General features: G+C 46.6%; 2 protein-coding genes across 8 annotated transcripts; both read left to right on the plus strand.

The window, feature by feature from the left end:
* Positions 1-818: 818 nt before the first annotated feature.
* ADAP2 (ArfGAP with dual PH domains 2) lies at positions 819-8,911 on the plus strand. 6 transcript variants are annotated; one of them, XR_005628280.1, is made up of 11 exons: positions 1,534-1,813; positions 2,723-2,853; positions 3,429-3,520; positions 3,772-3,857; positions 4,196-4,305; positions 4,975-5,121; positions 5,808-5,891; positions 6,304-6,366; positions 7,040-7,168; positions 7,586-7,663; positions 8,240-8,300. XR_005628280.1 is itself a non-coding variant. In XM_039716522.1 (11 exons), the coding sequence occupies exons 1-11, from the start codon at positions 1,552-1,554 to the stop codon at positions 8,447-8,449; spliced, it is 1,260 nt and encodes a 419-aa protein (XP_039572456.1). In that variant the 5' UTR covers positions 1,534-1,551; the 3' UTR covers positions 8,450-8,898. The 6 variants fall into 6 exon arrangements, 5 of the variants coding, with proteins under 5 accessions (XP_039572454.1, XP_039572455.1, XP_039572456.1 ...); XM_039716522.1 differs by lacking the exons at positions 3,772-3,857; positions 7,040-7,168 and adding exons at positions 3,637-3,716; positions 4,339-4,341 and having other exon boundaries at positions 8,240-8,898; XM_039716520.1 differs by lacking the exons at positions 1,534-1,813; positions 7,040-7,168 and adding an exon at positions 819-1,226 and having other exon boundaries at positions 8,240-8,911.
* A 1,123-nt stretch (positions 8,912-10,034) lies between these two features.
* On the plus strand, positions 10,035-16,422 carry RNF135 (ring finger protein 135). 2 transcript variants are annotated; one of them, XM_039716436.1, is made up of 6 exons: positions 10,035-10,451; positions 11,417-11,503; positions 12,030-12,200; positions 13,385-13,544; positions 13,968-14,069; positions 14,858-16,422. In XM_039716436.1, exons 1-6 carry the CDS (start codon positions 10,119-10,121, stop codon positions 15,391-15,393), a joined length of 1,389 nt encoding a protein of 462 aa, XP_039572370.1. In that variant the 5' UTR covers positions 10,035-10,118; the 3' UTR covers positions 15,394-16,422. The 2 variants fall into 2 exon arrangements, with proteins under 2 accessions (XP_039572370.1, XP_039572371.1); XM_039716437.1 differs by lacking the exon at positions 11,417-11,503.
* The last annotated feature ends 35 nt before the right edge of the window (positions 16,423-16,457 follow it).

Below are 16,457 nucleotides of genomic sequence, written 5' to 3' on the forward strand. Positions count from 1 at the left end.
CTGTGTTAATGCTACTGCAGGATAGAAGTTGGAGAAGGGAAGGACCCCTTCAAGAGCAAGACTGTCTCAAGTCTTTGTGAAATATATATATAAATAACCACTCCCCAAATGTCATACAAAATGTTCCTTTTATTCCACAGGAGTTGTAAGGACACTACAAAAATTAAGCCAGCAAAAAGCTTTGGTGTATGGCTTGCAAGATTACCTGGGGAAAATTAAATCCACATTTACATTCCAGTATGCAACAGTTCCTAGAGGGGGGATGCTGAAAAGAGATTCTATGTAAGTAGCTGAAGAATTTTTTCAGACATTCTGCTGCTGTGCATTTTATAACTTCACAACATTACAAATAAATAAAGGCATAATATTATTTAGTACCTAGAAGATGGGAAAAGGGTTTCACTATTTGGAACTGCCAATACATGTCTACTGTAGTGTTTAGTCATTTACAAAATTACAGTGTTTTTACAGGACTGCAGATAAACTTTAGTAAAGAAGCTTTGTGTACACTACTGCACTATAGCAATGCAAATTAAGTTTAACCCAAAGCTAGAAAAATATTTGAATACCTCAGTCTTTTTCAGAACTAATTAACCTTCTTGAAAAATTTTGTCTCAAATTTTTCTCTTTGTCTTTTCTCTTGCCTTAGATAAACAGAATATTAAGGCACCATTTCTTGGCATTTGCTTTATCATGGAAGAAGAACATTTTCAGTGGGGTTGAAAGGCTGCATTGTCCCTGTGTTGAGCTACGTGGGCAGAGTTTTTCTGGCATTGCTCGGTGTCACCGAGCTCCCTCCGAGCCTGTGCTGAGCGCTCTCAGCGGGGCAGAGCCGTGTTTGCAGAGCGGGACTCGCCGCCCCGCCAGTACCGCTGCTGTTTGGAGCGCCACTGCCTTCCGTTCCCCGGCAAGTTTGTAAAATTACTTTAGAGAAAGCTGGGGCTGAGGCGAGCCTGGAGGTGCCGGACGAGCCCTCCTGGCCACAGGCCCCTCGGTAATGAACGCTCAGCGCAGTGCGGGGAAGCTGCCGGGACAGGAGCGCCGGGCGGGCGCCCCGAGCCGCCTCAGGAGGAGGCGCCGGGGCCGCGGGAGGGGACGGGGCCGCTCTGGTTCCTCATTTGCCGGCTGCGCCGAGCCTCCCGCAGACACCGGCCGAGCACCGGCGGCGATGGACTACGACCACAACAAGGCGCTGCTGCTGGAGCTGCAGAGGGCGGCCGGCACCGGTAACGATCGCTGCGCCGACTGCGGGGAGCCAGGTGAGGCGAAAGGCTGCATTGTCCCTGTGTTGAGCTACGTGGGCAGAGTTTTTCTGGCATTGCTCGGTGTCACCGAGCTCCCTCCGAGCCTGTGCTGAGCGCTCTCAGCGGGGCAGAGCCGTGTTTGCAGAGCGGGACTCGCCGCCCCGCCAGTACCGCTGCTGTTTGGGTGTTTGGAGCGCCACTGCCGTCCTGTTCCCCGGCAAGTTTGTAAAATTACTTCAGAGAAAGCTGGGGCTGAGGCGAGCCTGGAGGTGCCGGACGAGCCCTCCTGGCCACAGGCCCCTCGGTAATGAACGCTCAGCGCAGTGCGGGGAAGCTGCCGGGACAGGAGCGCCGGGCGGGCGCCCCGAGCCGCCTCAGGAGGAGGCGCCGGGGCCGCGGGAGGGGACGGGGCCGCTCTGGTTCCTCATTTGCCGGCTGCGCCGAGCCTCCCGCAGACACCGGCCGAGCACCGGCGGCGATGGACTACGACCACAACAAGGCGCTGCTGCTGGAGCTGCAGAGGGCGGCCGGCACCGGTAACGATCGCTGCGCCGACTGCGGGGAGCCAGGTGAGGCGGCTCCGCCGGGCAGCGCCCGGGGCCCCGGTCCCGCTGCCGGCCGTGGCGAGGGGCCGGCCGCCTCGGCTGTGGCGCCGTGCGGGCCTGGCCGAGCCGCTCCGCAGCTGTGTCCGCTCGCTCCGTGCGGGGACCGGCCTCGCTCCGTGTCCCGCCGGGGCCGCGGCGCTGCCGCTCCGGACGCGGCTCTCGGGGACCGCAGCAGGGGACGGGAAAGGACCTCACCACCAGGCGCTTCCCCGGGTTATTTGCGGACAGGGCAGGAGGCTGCCGGAGGAGGAGGGTGCGCGGGTGGATTTTCAGCTCGGGGAATGTCTGCCGAGGGCTGGGGCAGGGAAAAGCAGGGAAAGCCCGGCGGAGCCCCGCGCTGCGCCGCTGCCCGCCCGGGTGGGTCGGGCGGGAGCCGGAGAAGGCGCCCGGTTGCTTCCGTTCAGTGTGACAGGGAGAAGCGGGCGGTGGCGCACCAGGGAAGTGGTCTTGCCAGAACTCTCAATGCCTGTACGGATGCACCTGCCAAAGCTGCTGCAGGCAAGAGCAGGAGCCTTCGGAGGCAGCGCTCCGTTGTACTGTCGATAGTGCGCGCTGTCGGCACCTGCCTTCCATTGTTAACTCAGCAACAGTAACTTTTCATGAGCTCTTCCATCACCACTCACCTGCCTGCACAGTCACATTAATTTTAAAGCAAAGAGGCAGTTAAAGAAGGTACAAACCCAGGGGCACGTCGTTCACTGGGGAAAGCAGGTGTTGTTCCCCTGAACACAATGAACTCACAGCCATAAACAGTGGGGGGATTTGAGGAATTTAGGAGGTGTGAAGCCTGGGCTGTGCATCAGATGTGGGTCTTTACAGCCAGTGGTTGTGCCTTTTCCTGTGTATTAATTGATTCTTTGTGTTTTTATCTAGATCCAGAGTGGGCTTCTTACAAACTTGGAATATTCATTTGTTTGAATTGCTCTGGAATTCATCGCAATCTTCCTGAAATCAGCAGAGTCAAATCCCTTCGGCTTGACTTCTGGGAGAGCAATTTAATAGAGGTATAGAGGAAAAAGTAGTAATTCTCCACATTTCATAACCTTCTTTCTGCCATGTAATTTCTGTGCCATCCACCATGTTCTTAACAGTCTGTGGTGTGTATTTTTGTATATACAGTAACTTCTCCCTGTGGCTTAGAAACCCACAAATATTTCCTGGTAGTATGTTCAATTAAGAAAGCAACATACTCTTCTTAAATTTTGGTTCAGCCTCTCATCGTTCAGTTGAATTGTGTTAATAATACAATCACAGTTAATATCTGGGAGGAGATGAAGGAATGGCGAGATCATATATAAATTTTTTCCTAATTTTCTTTTGTTCTTTTTGTCAACAACCACAGTTTTGTATTCTTCACACATGGTTCAGAACTGTAAATACTGAAAAAGGTGCATCTACCTAAAACCAGCAAACTATAATGCTAAAAGGAATTGATAAATGTATGTAAATACACATTGAGAGTTATGGCAGGACTCAGAAAAAAGTGCAGCACTCCATTTGATACAAGTCTCATTCTATGTTTATGGCATGGTGTTGATTTGCAGTGGCACACCTAACTCTGATTTATTTTATATTTCAGTTTATGAGGAATCACGGCAATCTCTGGGCCAAAGCTAAATATGAGGCAAAGGTCCCTCCATACTATTACATCCCCAAGTCCCATGACTGCATGTAAGTTGTGGTGCATTCACTGCTGCAGACCTTTACATTTGATGCCCTTTCAGGTCTCCCTGGCTGGCTGCTGAAACTAGAGACAGCTCAGCTTTATCCATGTTTTCCTCTTTCAGGGTTTTAAGACAGCAGTGGATTAGAGCTAAATATGAGCGTGGGCAATTTCTTGACAATCCCTTTCATGTCTCCCTGGCTGGCTGCTGAAACTAGAGGAGAGACAGCTCAGCTTTATCCATGTTTTCCTCTTTCAGGGTTTTAAGACAGCAGTGGATTAGAGCTAAATATGAGCGTGGGCAATTTCTTGACAATGGAGTCTGCCACGATCCCTGTTCTGCAGGTAAAAAGATTGTCAGGGAGGTCTCAGCCTCAAGGCCAACAGCACAATATTCTGTTGGCAGCTTTGGAGATGTCTAAGGTTGACTTGTCATATTTGAACTGCTGGATGTGCAGTCACTGCTTTGAGTCTACCTTTGAGAAGAAACTCCTAAGAGAAGGCACTTACACAAGTGCAAGGGTGTATTCAGATCTTATAGTTCTCTATTTCTTCCACTTATTTTTTCATGAGGTGAAAATTCTCAGGTGGAGAAGAGACTTGAAACTGTGCCATATCACCCTTAGCTAAATAGTCCTGCCCTTGTGCAGGACTTCTCTGACACTTCTCTGTCTGGTCTGCAGGCAGCCGTGAAGGATGCCTCTGGAAGCTTGGCAAGGGACGCAGACAGTTCCAGAAGAGGCAGTTTCTCCTGTCAGCAAGGGAAGGGGTGATGAAGTACTACAGCAAAGAAGTGAGTTCTTCAGGCAGAGCTGGCCATAGGTAGCAGGTCAACACCCACCCTCAGAACTTGCTCTTTGTGGGCAAAACCCAGCACAAGTAGCTTTGTTTCTAGTTTTGTGGCCAGCCTGTGCTTAGAGGAGTGCACGTTTCTCCTTTAACATATGTGGTATATTGGGCAATTTTGGATTTAGTTCTTTTTCTCTTTATCTCAATCCTGCAACCTCCTCTTTCTTAGTGAACAAAGGAAATGGGTACTGGCAGTTGAATAGCAAGACAAAGAAGAGGTCTGCTGGCAATTGTTACCTCTTACATTACCAAAATATCCTCTCATCAACTCCTGCAGCAGGGTCCTCAACACAACTCCTTTCTGTGAGAGACTGTAGCTAAGTGCTCTCTGACTGGGAGGCTGGAGATAGACCTATCCCTTGCAATCCCTCTTTAGCAGTGATCCAGCATTTGTGAAGGTATCTTTTAAGTGGTTTTGTGTTGTATGTAGTTAAGGCTTTATGTTTCAGATATGTGCAATATTCAGATATTTTAGTCTGCTTTCTTCTCAGTAGGGTCTAGGTCTCACACAGCTCTGTCTGTCCTGCAATGCCTTCCCTGGTGTGCACTGTGATCTGTCCTGCAATGCCTTCCCTGAGAGCACTTTCATACAGTGATGCTTTTCATTTCACAGTCCAAAGTTCCAAAAGCCGTTATCAGCGTTGAGACTCTGAATGCAATGTTCCAGGTGGAGAAAATAGGACACAGTCATGGGCTGCAGATCACATACATCACAGATGGTCAAACAAGAAACCTTTTTGTCTATCATGAAAGTGGAAAGGTGAATATAATGGAGATTCTGGAGGAAGCAAGATGCTTAGATGTTTGATTTTTATTTTGGGAGAGTTACTGTGTGCAAGATATGGTTTTATTTGGCATCACTAAGACTTGTAGAATATAGGAAGTTGCAGAATTTGATACTCCCAACTGTAGCATCCTGCTCCTTTTCTGTTGGGGCATACATTCAACTTCACCCTTTGCATAGTCTGAAGTGGTGCATGATGTAAATCTCTGTAAGGTAACTGCCTCGTGGTTTTACACAATTTCATGGTTAAATTCTTGGCATTGTTCTGCATTATTTCCAAGCCAACAATGATAATTTTAAAAAGTATCTCTATAGATATTGTTAGACTTCTGTTTCTTTCTTCACCAGAGTTCTTGTGTCTTTCCAGATACAGAGATTTTTAAACAATCCATAACTGAATCAACTGAAAAAGCCTGTGTATACAGACTTGGGTGACTGTCCATGCTGAGAATGGACATGCTTGGACCTCCCAGGAGGGGCATTCTTAAATTATTTTCAAGGGTCAGTGTTTTTCAGGTGTCTGGGACAAATCACTGACTCTGCCCCCTGGGGAGAAAGGACCTCTTTACAAAGAGGTCAGAAGGAAGGAGAAAGGCATTTTGGAGAAGCAGTGCTCTTACTCTTCTTGCTGATCTTTATGTCTGTGCTTGCTGTTTTCCCAGGAGATTGTTGAGTGGTTCAATGCTATTCGGGCAGCACGCTACCATTACCTCAGAACAACCTTCCCAAATGTCCCTGAGCCTGAGGTGAGAGCTGAACAGGGCTTGAAGCAGTCTAGCCAAATAGAGCATGGGAAAACATTTTCTCACTTCTTCCGACCGAGTCAGGTGCTTAAAAAACAGCACTTGGGTCCAGGGAATGGACAGGAGAGGTAGAAGGAAAGGCCACACTGAATGGACGCAAAAACTTGGTTAGCATTTAAGGCCTTAAAGTCTCCTTGTGATTCTTACACAGTGTAATCTGTCAAAAATGTTATGTTCCTTCTTACTTCAGACTTCCCTTTACCAAGCAGCCAAAAAAATCCCAGACCCCAAAAGCCACAATTGATGGTGATTAACTTCCACAAAAACAGAGCAGAAATGCAATCTTGAATGAGACATCCTGTCCTGGTTTTGGGTGGGACAGACACAGACTTTTTTTGTGTTTGTGTTCTCCTAGCTCATACCCAGGATCACAAGAAATTTTGTCAAAGAAGGATATATGGAGAAGACAGGACCAAAAGTAAGTGCATATTTGACATTACACAAACAGGATCATTCCAGATAGAGAATATTTGGTAGTTCAATATCGTGACTTGTAAATTATTTGCTCAGTGACTCTCTGCTTCCTGGGTTGATAAAAGACACCATATTCAAACCTGTCATGTTCTTTGGGATCATGTTTTATTTTGTGTGGAAAATAAGATCGGGAAGAAGAATCCTTGAGGAGTAAGCAAGGTGGATTAGCTGCCAATGGACATGAAAAGTGCTGTTACACAACACCACATGGATTGTTATATCTGCTAACTGCAGCTCCTGCCACAGCAGAACATGCTGTGCTGACCACCCCTACTTCTCTGTTTCACTTAGAGTCAGTTGCACTTAAGTCACATCTACCTAGAGCAGCAAAGTGTCATTGGAGCAAATTTCTCTACAGTGAAGCCAATAGTTTGGTTTGTTTTATTGTGGGAAGTGTTTGGGCCAGCACTCTTGGAACAGAAGAGTGGGGTTTTGGGCACTGCTGAAGGGGGAGATAAAGATCTGAGGTCTTGTTTGAGCACAGCCACTTCTTGCCTTGCTCTCCTCTGAGTTAGCCATGAGCCAAGTCCCATTATAAAGTTCAGCAGTGCAATGCTGATACTGAATATGCTGAGTTTTGGCCCAGCTTGTGCCAGTGTCCAACACCTCTTCTGCAGGTACTTGCACAGAGCATGAAAGATTTTGTGTTTTTCTCCTGAGGCCTAAATTCTGCTTAAACTGAGTTGAGTCCTAGAAGAGGCCTCTTCATTTCAGCCTGGAGCAATTAATAGCCCAGGAATGGTCAGGTAAGTGTAGCTGATGGAATTAGCACCTAAAAAACCCAACTAGTATTGTACACCCAAAATTCCAGGGACAACCTCCCTGATCAGATTGTTGAAATTGGAAATTGATTGCTCACTCTCTTCACTATCACCACTCAGGGGTTGTTCTCTGCAGTGCTTTCATTCCATTTCATGCAACTTCCTTAATCCTGTTAATTTGATTACTTCTCTGCCAAAGGATTGTCATTGAATGTAAATCTGTATTTTGAGCCCAGGGAAAAGAGAGAGCTGAGGGCTGCACACAGCAGTCCTGTTATCAGTTGCAGGGATGAAGGAAGCTGAACTCCAGCTCCAAGTCATTTAAGTGGTCCAGAGATTTGAATAAACTAAAGTCTGCTTTGAGACTTGGGTCTTTAAAGAATTTCAACCATTTCCTTGCAGCAGAAGGAGGCCTTTAAGCTACGCTGGTTCTGCTTGGATTCTCAGGAAAGGAATCTGCTATACTTTAAAAATCCACTGGTAAGAGGAATGTTCTTTGTTCCACAGCCCCTTCATAAAGCAGGTGGGGAGGAAGGGCCTGTTCTCATCCACCTTTTCCAGTGGCTCTGCCAGACTGGAGCAGGCCCAGCCTCAAGAGCCCATCTCCCTTGCCAAAGGATGTCTCTGAAGCTGAGTTGGTTGGGAACTCTGGCCTGTAGAGTGGCTCTGAGAAAGATCTTTTAAAAGTAACTGCTACTGCCTGTGGTGTTCATGGCCCCTCTCCCCCAGCCCTAGTGCCTCTGTGTCTGTAACCTTAGCCAAGATGAGCAATATTCCAGTCCTGCTTCCTAGCACTGCTTTAGCTATGGGAACGTCCTTTCCTGCCCCTTCTGAACACCACCAACCAGCTCTGTTAGGGTGGGACCCTGCCTTCTCCTGAGAATGCCTGTGAGTGCAAAATACCCCTTTGTGTGTTCCCTGCTAGTGCCACCAGTCCGTGTCATTGGTTCCCCTCTGTGCATCCCCAGATCCTGTTCCTGTCAAGGGACAGGGCAGTGTCTGCTGGAGCTCCACTGTCTGCTGCCTAATGGGTGTCTTCTGCCTCCTTGTTTCCAGGATGCATTTGCACAGGGCCAGGTTTTCATCGGAAGGAAGGATGAGGGATATGCAGTACGAGATGATTTGCCCCAGAAAGTCTGGGTGAAGAAGAAAAAGCCAGTGATCACTCTGGTCACGCCAGTGAGAGAGTTTGTGTTTATCTGTGAGAATGACAGGAAGCAGAGGGAGTGGATGGACGCCTTGAATGGAGTCATCACCCAACTGTGATGTCCACAGGCAGCTGTATTCCACCTAGCTGCAGCTTCTGGCCACACAGGAACAGGGTTGTTTTCAGCAGAGTGGGATGAATGTATTTTACAGCACTACATTTCTGGCACAATAAAAAACCAGGCCAAGTTTAAGTTGTGGAGGATACTGTAATGGAATCAGTTCTCTAATGGAATCACACAGATTCTTCTAGCTCCTTGCTTTCAGCAGTCTCTAGTGTTTGGCTTTTATGTGACTGGCAAATCCAACATCCAATGATTTTTTTCCAAAACACAACCCCACACGGTGCCCCAGTGAATGTGTTGAGAGTAAAGGATGAACACACATTGATCTGGCTCACCCAGACAAAGCTTAATGAGCTTGATTAAACTGAACATTGAAAGGCAGAAGCAAGTTTTAGAAGTATTTTCTTCAGTGATTGCTTGCAAATACTCTGTGAATGAGGACTGGTGTTCAGTGTTGGAGGGGAGCCTTCTCATCAGGTACCAACCACTGTGTGCAGGAACTGATGGAGATTGCACTGGCTGACTCAGAGCACTGAGTGTTCCATGCCTCAAGACAAAGTCTGAGCTCTGGTTCTACCAAGCTGCAAGTAATTCACACATTTCATTCTTCTTTACAGATAGCCTTATTTTGCAAATCAAGAGGAAGTCTTGCAGACCAAGTTTCTGGTGAGGCTTCCACCCTGTGCTGACAATTGCTAGCTGGTCTTGAGATACTCTAAATAGTTCTTTTTTTTGCAGAAATGAGAAGTGCCGATATTTGCAGGAATTAGTGACACTAATTCTTCTTTCTCTCCACCCCCACTCGCCCAATAGTGCAAAGGAATTGTTTGAGTTGGTTCATCATTCTGCCTTTCTCAGCCAGCTCATCATCCAGCTCTGAGTAGTGTGCAGCAGTTTTATGTATTGATCTGCTCCCATGAACTTCCCTGTGTTCCAGGCTCTGTCCCCACACATCCCCATTCGTTCTAGCTCACATGGTGGCTCAGCAATTCTATGAAACAGCCTAATCCTGCAGCTCCTGAAATCAACAGAGAGCAGCTTTTGAGTTGAGGAGCAATACCAGTCTTGAGTCTTGACTGTTAATTGTTATTTTGAGATGACCTGAGTAGCTCAGGATGGCCTCAGAAGGGTTGGGTCCCTCCAGTAGCCTGGGCTTCAGTCAGACAAGGGCTGTGCTGTGCTGTGCTGTGCCACTGCTCTCCCGGCTGGGTCAGCAGACTGCCCATGTCAGCAACTCTCACTATTACAAAATCGGGAAATTCACGGCGGAAACGAAATATGCAGATAACGGGGACCTTTTTGGACAGTAAATGAAAGTGAAGGCCAGGCTCTAGAGAGTTCTGCGTCACAGTCCATTTCCACCGGCAACCCAAATCGTGCGACCAAGGCGGGTGACAAGAGCAGAAGAGAACAGAGCGGGGCATGCCCAGAGAAGGGGCAGAACACAGCGGGGCAGACCCGGAGAGGGGCAGACCCAGAGAGGGGCAGAGCGGGGCAGAGCACAGCAGAGTGGGGCAGAGCAGAGCTGAGCGGGGCAGAGCAGAGCGAGGCAGACCCAGAGAGGGGCAGACCCAGAGCGGGGCAGAGCCGGCGCGCCCGGGGCATTCCCGGCCGCGGAGGAGGAGCTCGGGGGAATCGAAAGTGCGCGGCTGCTGCGCTCCGCCATGGCCGCCGTCTTGGAGCTGGAGGGGCTGGAGCTGCACTGCTCCTGCTGCCTGCAGCTCTTCGCGGAGCCCGTGCGGCTCACGGGCTGCGGCCACAGCTTCTGCCGGGGCTGCATCGTGCGCTACTGCGGGGGCCGGCCCCGCGCCGCCTGCCCGCTCTGCCGGCGCCCCTTCGAGCTGCAGCACCTGCGGCCCAACCGCGAGCTGGCCGCGCTGCTCAGCCTCATCCCGTGGGAGCTGAAGGAGCAGCTGGAAACGCAGGAGGAGCTGAAAGCCTGTGGAGCTGCTGCCTGCGACGACCTGAGCTCGGCGGGGCGGGGACGTGGGGAGAAGGTACGGCCGGAGGCAGCGCGGGGCTCCCGGGAGCTTCAGCCCCCGACACCCCGGGACATTCCGGGATTGCGTCCCGGGGTGACATCCCCCGACTCCCTCGGGACATCCCCGGGCGGCATCCCCCGACTCCCATGCCGCATTCTGGGACAGCACCCAGCTCGGAACAGCCCGGGTTTCCATCCCTCGGCACAGCGACACGCTGGGCACATGGGTTCGGCGGACAGTGTTTGGGGCTCATTGTGGTGCCTGTCACATTGAGAGCTGCATAGCTGAGTTAGAAGAACTAATACCTGTACATATGCAGCCGATGCAAAATAGTAGTAAGTGACTTCTTTGTGCTGGGTGTTATTTATTGCATCAGCATTGCCTGAGAGACTGCTGAAAGGACACATGGGCTCGGCGGACAGTGTTTGGGGCTCATTGTGGTGCCTGTCACATTGAGAGCTGCATAGCTGAGTTAGAAGAACTAATACCTGTACGTATTCAGCCGATGCACAATAGTAGTAAGTGACTTCTTTTGCTGGGTGTTATTTATTGCATCAGCATTGCCTGAGAGACTGCTGAAAGGACACATAACATTGTTAGTGCTACAGCTCCACCCAGCTTCAGGCACAAAATGGGAAAGATTCATGATCTAGGTTTCTGCTTAAAATTACTCCCAGAGGAGGAGATGAGAAAAATGTGTTGACCTCTGTTATTTTAGCACATATGTGTCTTTTTTCAGTCAAGCTAAGAGTATATTGAAGCTTACCCTTATGTTGAACATGTAATTATTTGGTCACTGTTGGTGTTGACTTCATTGTGATTATTTCTACTCAGAATTGTGTCTTTCAGACACTTCCTCAAACAATCCATTGCTTAACTAATGTAAGTCATGTAGGGGATTTTTATTATCCTGCAGCTTAGCCTAGTTATGCTTTCTCTGAGGTTTATATAGATAAATAGTCCAATGTGTCACTTTAAAGGAGGAAGAGATATGGGAGAGCTCTAAGCAACAAGAAATAACTGCAGAGACCATCCACCTGTTGAGGAAAGATCTCGATAAAACAAAGGTAAACATTGTACAATCATCACCCACAGTAACTTTCTACTGTTGTGGGTTGACTGCAGGGTTGCCTTCCCACTCAGAGCTGGAATCTGCCTTTTTGTTTCTTTCTTTTCTGTCACAATTCTGTTTTTACTGATGAGAATGAATGTATGGCATCAGTTGCACTAATTTGTGTCTTGGCTGGCACAAAGGCCACTGGAATTGTGCATTGTTGCATTTTTCTGCTTATCCCAGGAGTAGCCTGAATGTTTCTGGTACACTTAGATATAAATTAGAAATCATAAGAGGGAGTATTGAGCTTTCTGAGTTGTCAAGCAGACTCCAGTGGCCATAAAATATTCATAATCCTTAACATGCCAAAAATCTCATTTCATGTAATGTAGGATGGTGTCAAATGTATTTTATTCCTTTGAATAAAGTTTTCTCATCTGCAGGGGTCAGTCAAAGAGCACATTGGATGAGGCAGTAATTCTCATATTCAATGCATCTTTCCTAACTACACAATGATCTTCATATTTTCTGCCTTTCAGGAATATACATCTCAGATCAAAAGCCAGATTATTAAAGATTTCTGTTGCATGAAGGAATATGTTGAAAGACAGGAGAGAAACACACTGATGCTCATTGAACAACAGCAAAAAGCTGCTCAACAGAAAATTGAAGAAACTATTCACCAGCTCACAGACATCAAAGCCCAAACTGTAAGTGATGAAATGAGGTGGTGAACATGAGTAGAAACTCAAGCTCACTGTCTGGGATAGCTGAATAGGTGCAGAGCACCTTTGAGGTCCCCAGTGCACCATTCTCATAGAGACAATGGTGCCAATCCATGGACTTTGCTGTCAGCAGGGGGAGTTTGGGGTGAGAAATTCAGAGGAAAAAAATTACTGAGAGAGGCACAGGCTGGGAATGGAATTCAGAACTAGATTTTTTCCAAGAGTATTGGTGAGCTGGAATGAAGTGGGAGCAGCAGGGCTGAAATCCAGTCCTCAGTCAAATCTAAAGTCAGGGTCTTTCATGATTTCAGAATTTGTGTTTACACACAGGTATGCAAGTTGAAAAACTCAGAGTTATTAAATACTTTTTGAGAGTTTTCTTGTGGAAAACACATCAAGAGCCCTCAAAAGGCGCAGTTAAAGCACTTCAGATTGTGCAGAGCTGGGTTTGATGTTGGAAACAACAGTGCCAAGTGATGCAAGTCAGCCAGCAGGAATTTGGAGTGGGGCTCACTGGGTGGGGCAGTGCCATGAGGCAGAATTTGACTTCAGAACCCAAGCACAGGTGCCCACACTGGAATTCACCTGATCCAGGGTCCCATTACAGTGAGGAGAAATGAGTACTTTCAGTGTTATCTGGCCTACTTGAGATATCTGCCTGCAAAGGAGATTAACCCAGCCTCCAAAAGGCTGTTTGCTCCTACAGACTGTACACACAGACTAATAGAGCAATTTCAGATGTAGATTTCCACAAGTTCTAAATTTAGGCAAGCTAGGTTTACCCTTTCCTCACACTAATACATTTTCAAACTTTTGGTTTCGGTTTGAGAAGAAGAAGGAAGTTTAAAAAAAACTGGTCTATTCATATGAATACTTAAGGAAGTTGTAATATATATATATACAAGAAAAATTACTTGCATTCTTGGTTTTCTTGAGGAAAACACAGTCTTTTTATTTTTTAATAAGAATATCCTTCACTATTTTCTGTGAGATTTTAGGCTGGTTTCCTCAGGTAACTGTCCTATAAAGGAAAATTTTGATACAAAGAATAAGATTCTTGGAGAGATCACTGCTCTTTTTCCAATTGGGCTTTATATTATAATCTGATCTGTGAAATTCAATAACTGCTGCTGTTTACATCTTTCTCTTAATCCTTTTGTCATTATTAGAGAGACTTATGTGAGGGGCAGAGGTGCGAAGGCTCACCTTTGACAATAAATAAAATTACACTTGATGAAAAGCTTAATGTTGTCAAAAGTGCTGTAGAAGATCTTAAGAGAAAGTTGGAAATTTTACTCTTGGAGAATTATGCTCAGCAACTCCCACCAGGTGAGTTTCCCTTATTTTGAATTTTTTTTCTTAAAGGCAGGCGGCTCTAGCAAATAGAGTAAAAAATTACTTTGTGCAAATAAAACAAGAAACACAAAATACTCAGTGAAAAACTAAAGAACACTGTAAAAGTTTTTAAGACAGGAACTGCTTTATCTGCATAGAACGATTCATCTGCTTTACCCATCTCACTCTTCTGACAGTTCCCCTCTGACCACACCAGCATAAGGTGTTTGTTAATTTTGGGTTTGCCTATGTGCCTGACATCCTTTGTAATTTATGCAATCAAAAAAAGCAACTCCTTGTTTTGCACTTGAACAAGTAGCTGGGTTTATTTAAGGTGTGTTTTCCTTTAGAAGCTTAAATACTTCCTGTGTACATTTTGAAGAAATGCCTTAACACTTCACTTATTTTTGTATTTAGTGCATCTTCCAGACTTACACCAGGAGCCAAGTGGCAGCTCATCATCTCCAGAGCCTGCAGCTGAAAGTCCTGAACCAAGCATTTCCAGCCAGTTTTCTCAGTGTAAGTATCCAAGCCAGCAGGACTCTTAACCACATCCAGGGGACCCTGAGACTGAATTTGCTGAAGAAAATTGTCCTTGCCAACACCAGCAGGAAATGTGGCTGTTTACTGAAGCATGGAAACACAATGGAGTTGCCATGAATGAATGAGTTACTGACACATGATGTAACATTGTACCTGACTGCGCATGTAGGATAAAAAAGAGATAAGAAACCTGTTCTTGTGAGCTGTGTGGTGGCTTGTTCTGGCTGTGGAGTCTGAGCTGGTGTACAGGCAGTTACTGCACCTCACTGATCTTTGCTGTTAAGCTGTTGTTACTCCAGTTCTGTTACTTGAGTTCTGCAACATTTTGACAGAAACATTTTTACAATCAGCACACTGGTTGTAAACACAGAAAACAAATGCTTTTGCTGATAAAATATATAAGAACTTGTCCCAGTGAACAGATGACTGTAAGCTTTATGAAGGTAAGCATCCCATTTATTATTGACAAAAAAGGTAATTTTTAAAAAAAAGATTGTGGCTGGGAATAAAATCCATCTTTTAGGGTGCAAGGTACTTTCACCTTTCCACTGGAGTGCATATGAGTCTGTCATGGATATTTACACAGTTGTGCCTGTTGAATGTTTCAGTATGCCCAGGATACAGTTGATAGTGCTTGGTTGAGGATTTTTGAACTTTGATTCAGGTTTATGGCTTGATCATTGGGTTTCATCTCTCTTCTGGAGCAGGGATACACCTGCCTTCCTGTTGCCTGCATATGGAATATTTTCCTTTCTGTCTTCCAGGGGCAGATGATGTGACTTTTGACCCCACACGGGTACACGAGCGCTTGGCACTCACAGCCCAGAACAGGAGAGTGATGGTTTCCAGCCACCTCACCACTTACCAGCCATCAGCCAAAAGATTCTGCATCAGCCAAGTCCTGTGTTCACAGGGCTTCTCTACTGGGTGCCACTACTGGGAAGTCATTACCAAGGACAGTGATGGATGGGCTGTTGGAGTTGCTCATGAAACGATTGGTAAAAAGGAAAAATTGGGAAGAACTGAGCATTCCTGGTGTGTGGAATGGCTGGGTCCTAGAAAACAGCTGTCAGCATGGCATAAGGATCAAGAAACATTATTGCACAAGGACAAACCACTGAAGGTTGGAGTTTTCCTGGAGCTACAAAAGAAGACTGTGTCATTTTACTCCATCGATGACAAAGAAATGCTTTTGCACACCTTTGAAATCAGTACCTCACATCCTCTCTACCCTGCTTTCTGGCTGTACACTCTAGAAAAAAATGGATCTTTAACTATAAGTCAGCCAAACAGGAGATAAAACTACTGAGAACAGGGACAATTTTGCCAATGGCTGCAGAGTTTCTATAAAAGCCTCAGTGTTTAGCACAGGAGCGTACCAAGGAATGAATGCATAACTACCCAGGCTTTCCTGGGAATCAGCCACTGACACTTCTGTCTGCTCTGCTTCTCTTCATGCTGTGCTCTGGTCCAGCCATGGTTCATTAAAGCAATTTCAGCCCATGCTAAAGGCAGTAACCACCTCTGTAGGAGTCAGGTGGGTTTCTCAAGCAGCTTTTTGTCCCAGGATATTCCTAGGAAAGAGTGGCCTAAGGAAGCTCTAATGTTGGGGATAAGCCTTTCTCATTGACCTGTATTTTTCCTAAATTGACCTAAAAAAATTTTTTTTTTTTTTCCTATATTGATATAAAAAAATACAGGAGAACAGATTATGCTGTTAACTTTCTGACAAGTGAGTTTTCTTTAGACAGCTCTGATTGATTAAGGAATGCTCAGAGGGTGAGAGGGTTACTGATCTTAGGTATGAAAATCTTTCCCTTTAGGGTAGGCACTAACTATGAAATAGGCTTTGCATTTGAGGACCTGATACTTCAACTTCAGGGAGGTGTCCCAGAAGAACATCATCTCCCCAGAACCATATTTTAGTCTTGCCCTGGCCAAAGGGTTGTCAGTCCTGGTGTGGTGTGACTGTGGGCATGCTTGTGGAAGCAGATGTTGGGGTGTGTTTATACCAGTTAATAAATTATGTGGTCACTTTAGTGCCCTTTAAAGGGCCTGCAAAAACGACTCTGTCATGGGAGGGACCATCTGGTCTTGCCAGCGAGCCTGAGACGAAGCAAGAGGTTCTCAGTTGCCTGTGGCAGGTGAAGGAACCAGAGCTGAAGTCCCACAAAACCTACGGACAACTTTTATTCTGAGAGATCCACTGCTTCATGCCGGAAACAAAACGGCATTCCCAAGAAGCAAAAGCTTTTTCAGGAAGACTGTGGCATTCCAGAATTGACAAAATAAATAGTTTATCATGAATAAAGCATGTGGGATTCAACTATCTCATTTAGTGCAATGGAGCTCCTTGTGTTTTAA

This window comes from Passer montanus, unplaced genomic scaffold (assembly GCF_014805655.1).
Source record: "Passer montanus isolate IOZ18808 unplaced genomic scaffold, ASM1480565v1 scaffold35, whole genome shotgun sequence".
Taxonomy (NCBI): Eukaryota; Metazoa; Chordata; class Aves; order Passeriformes; family Passeridae; genus Passer; species Passer montanus.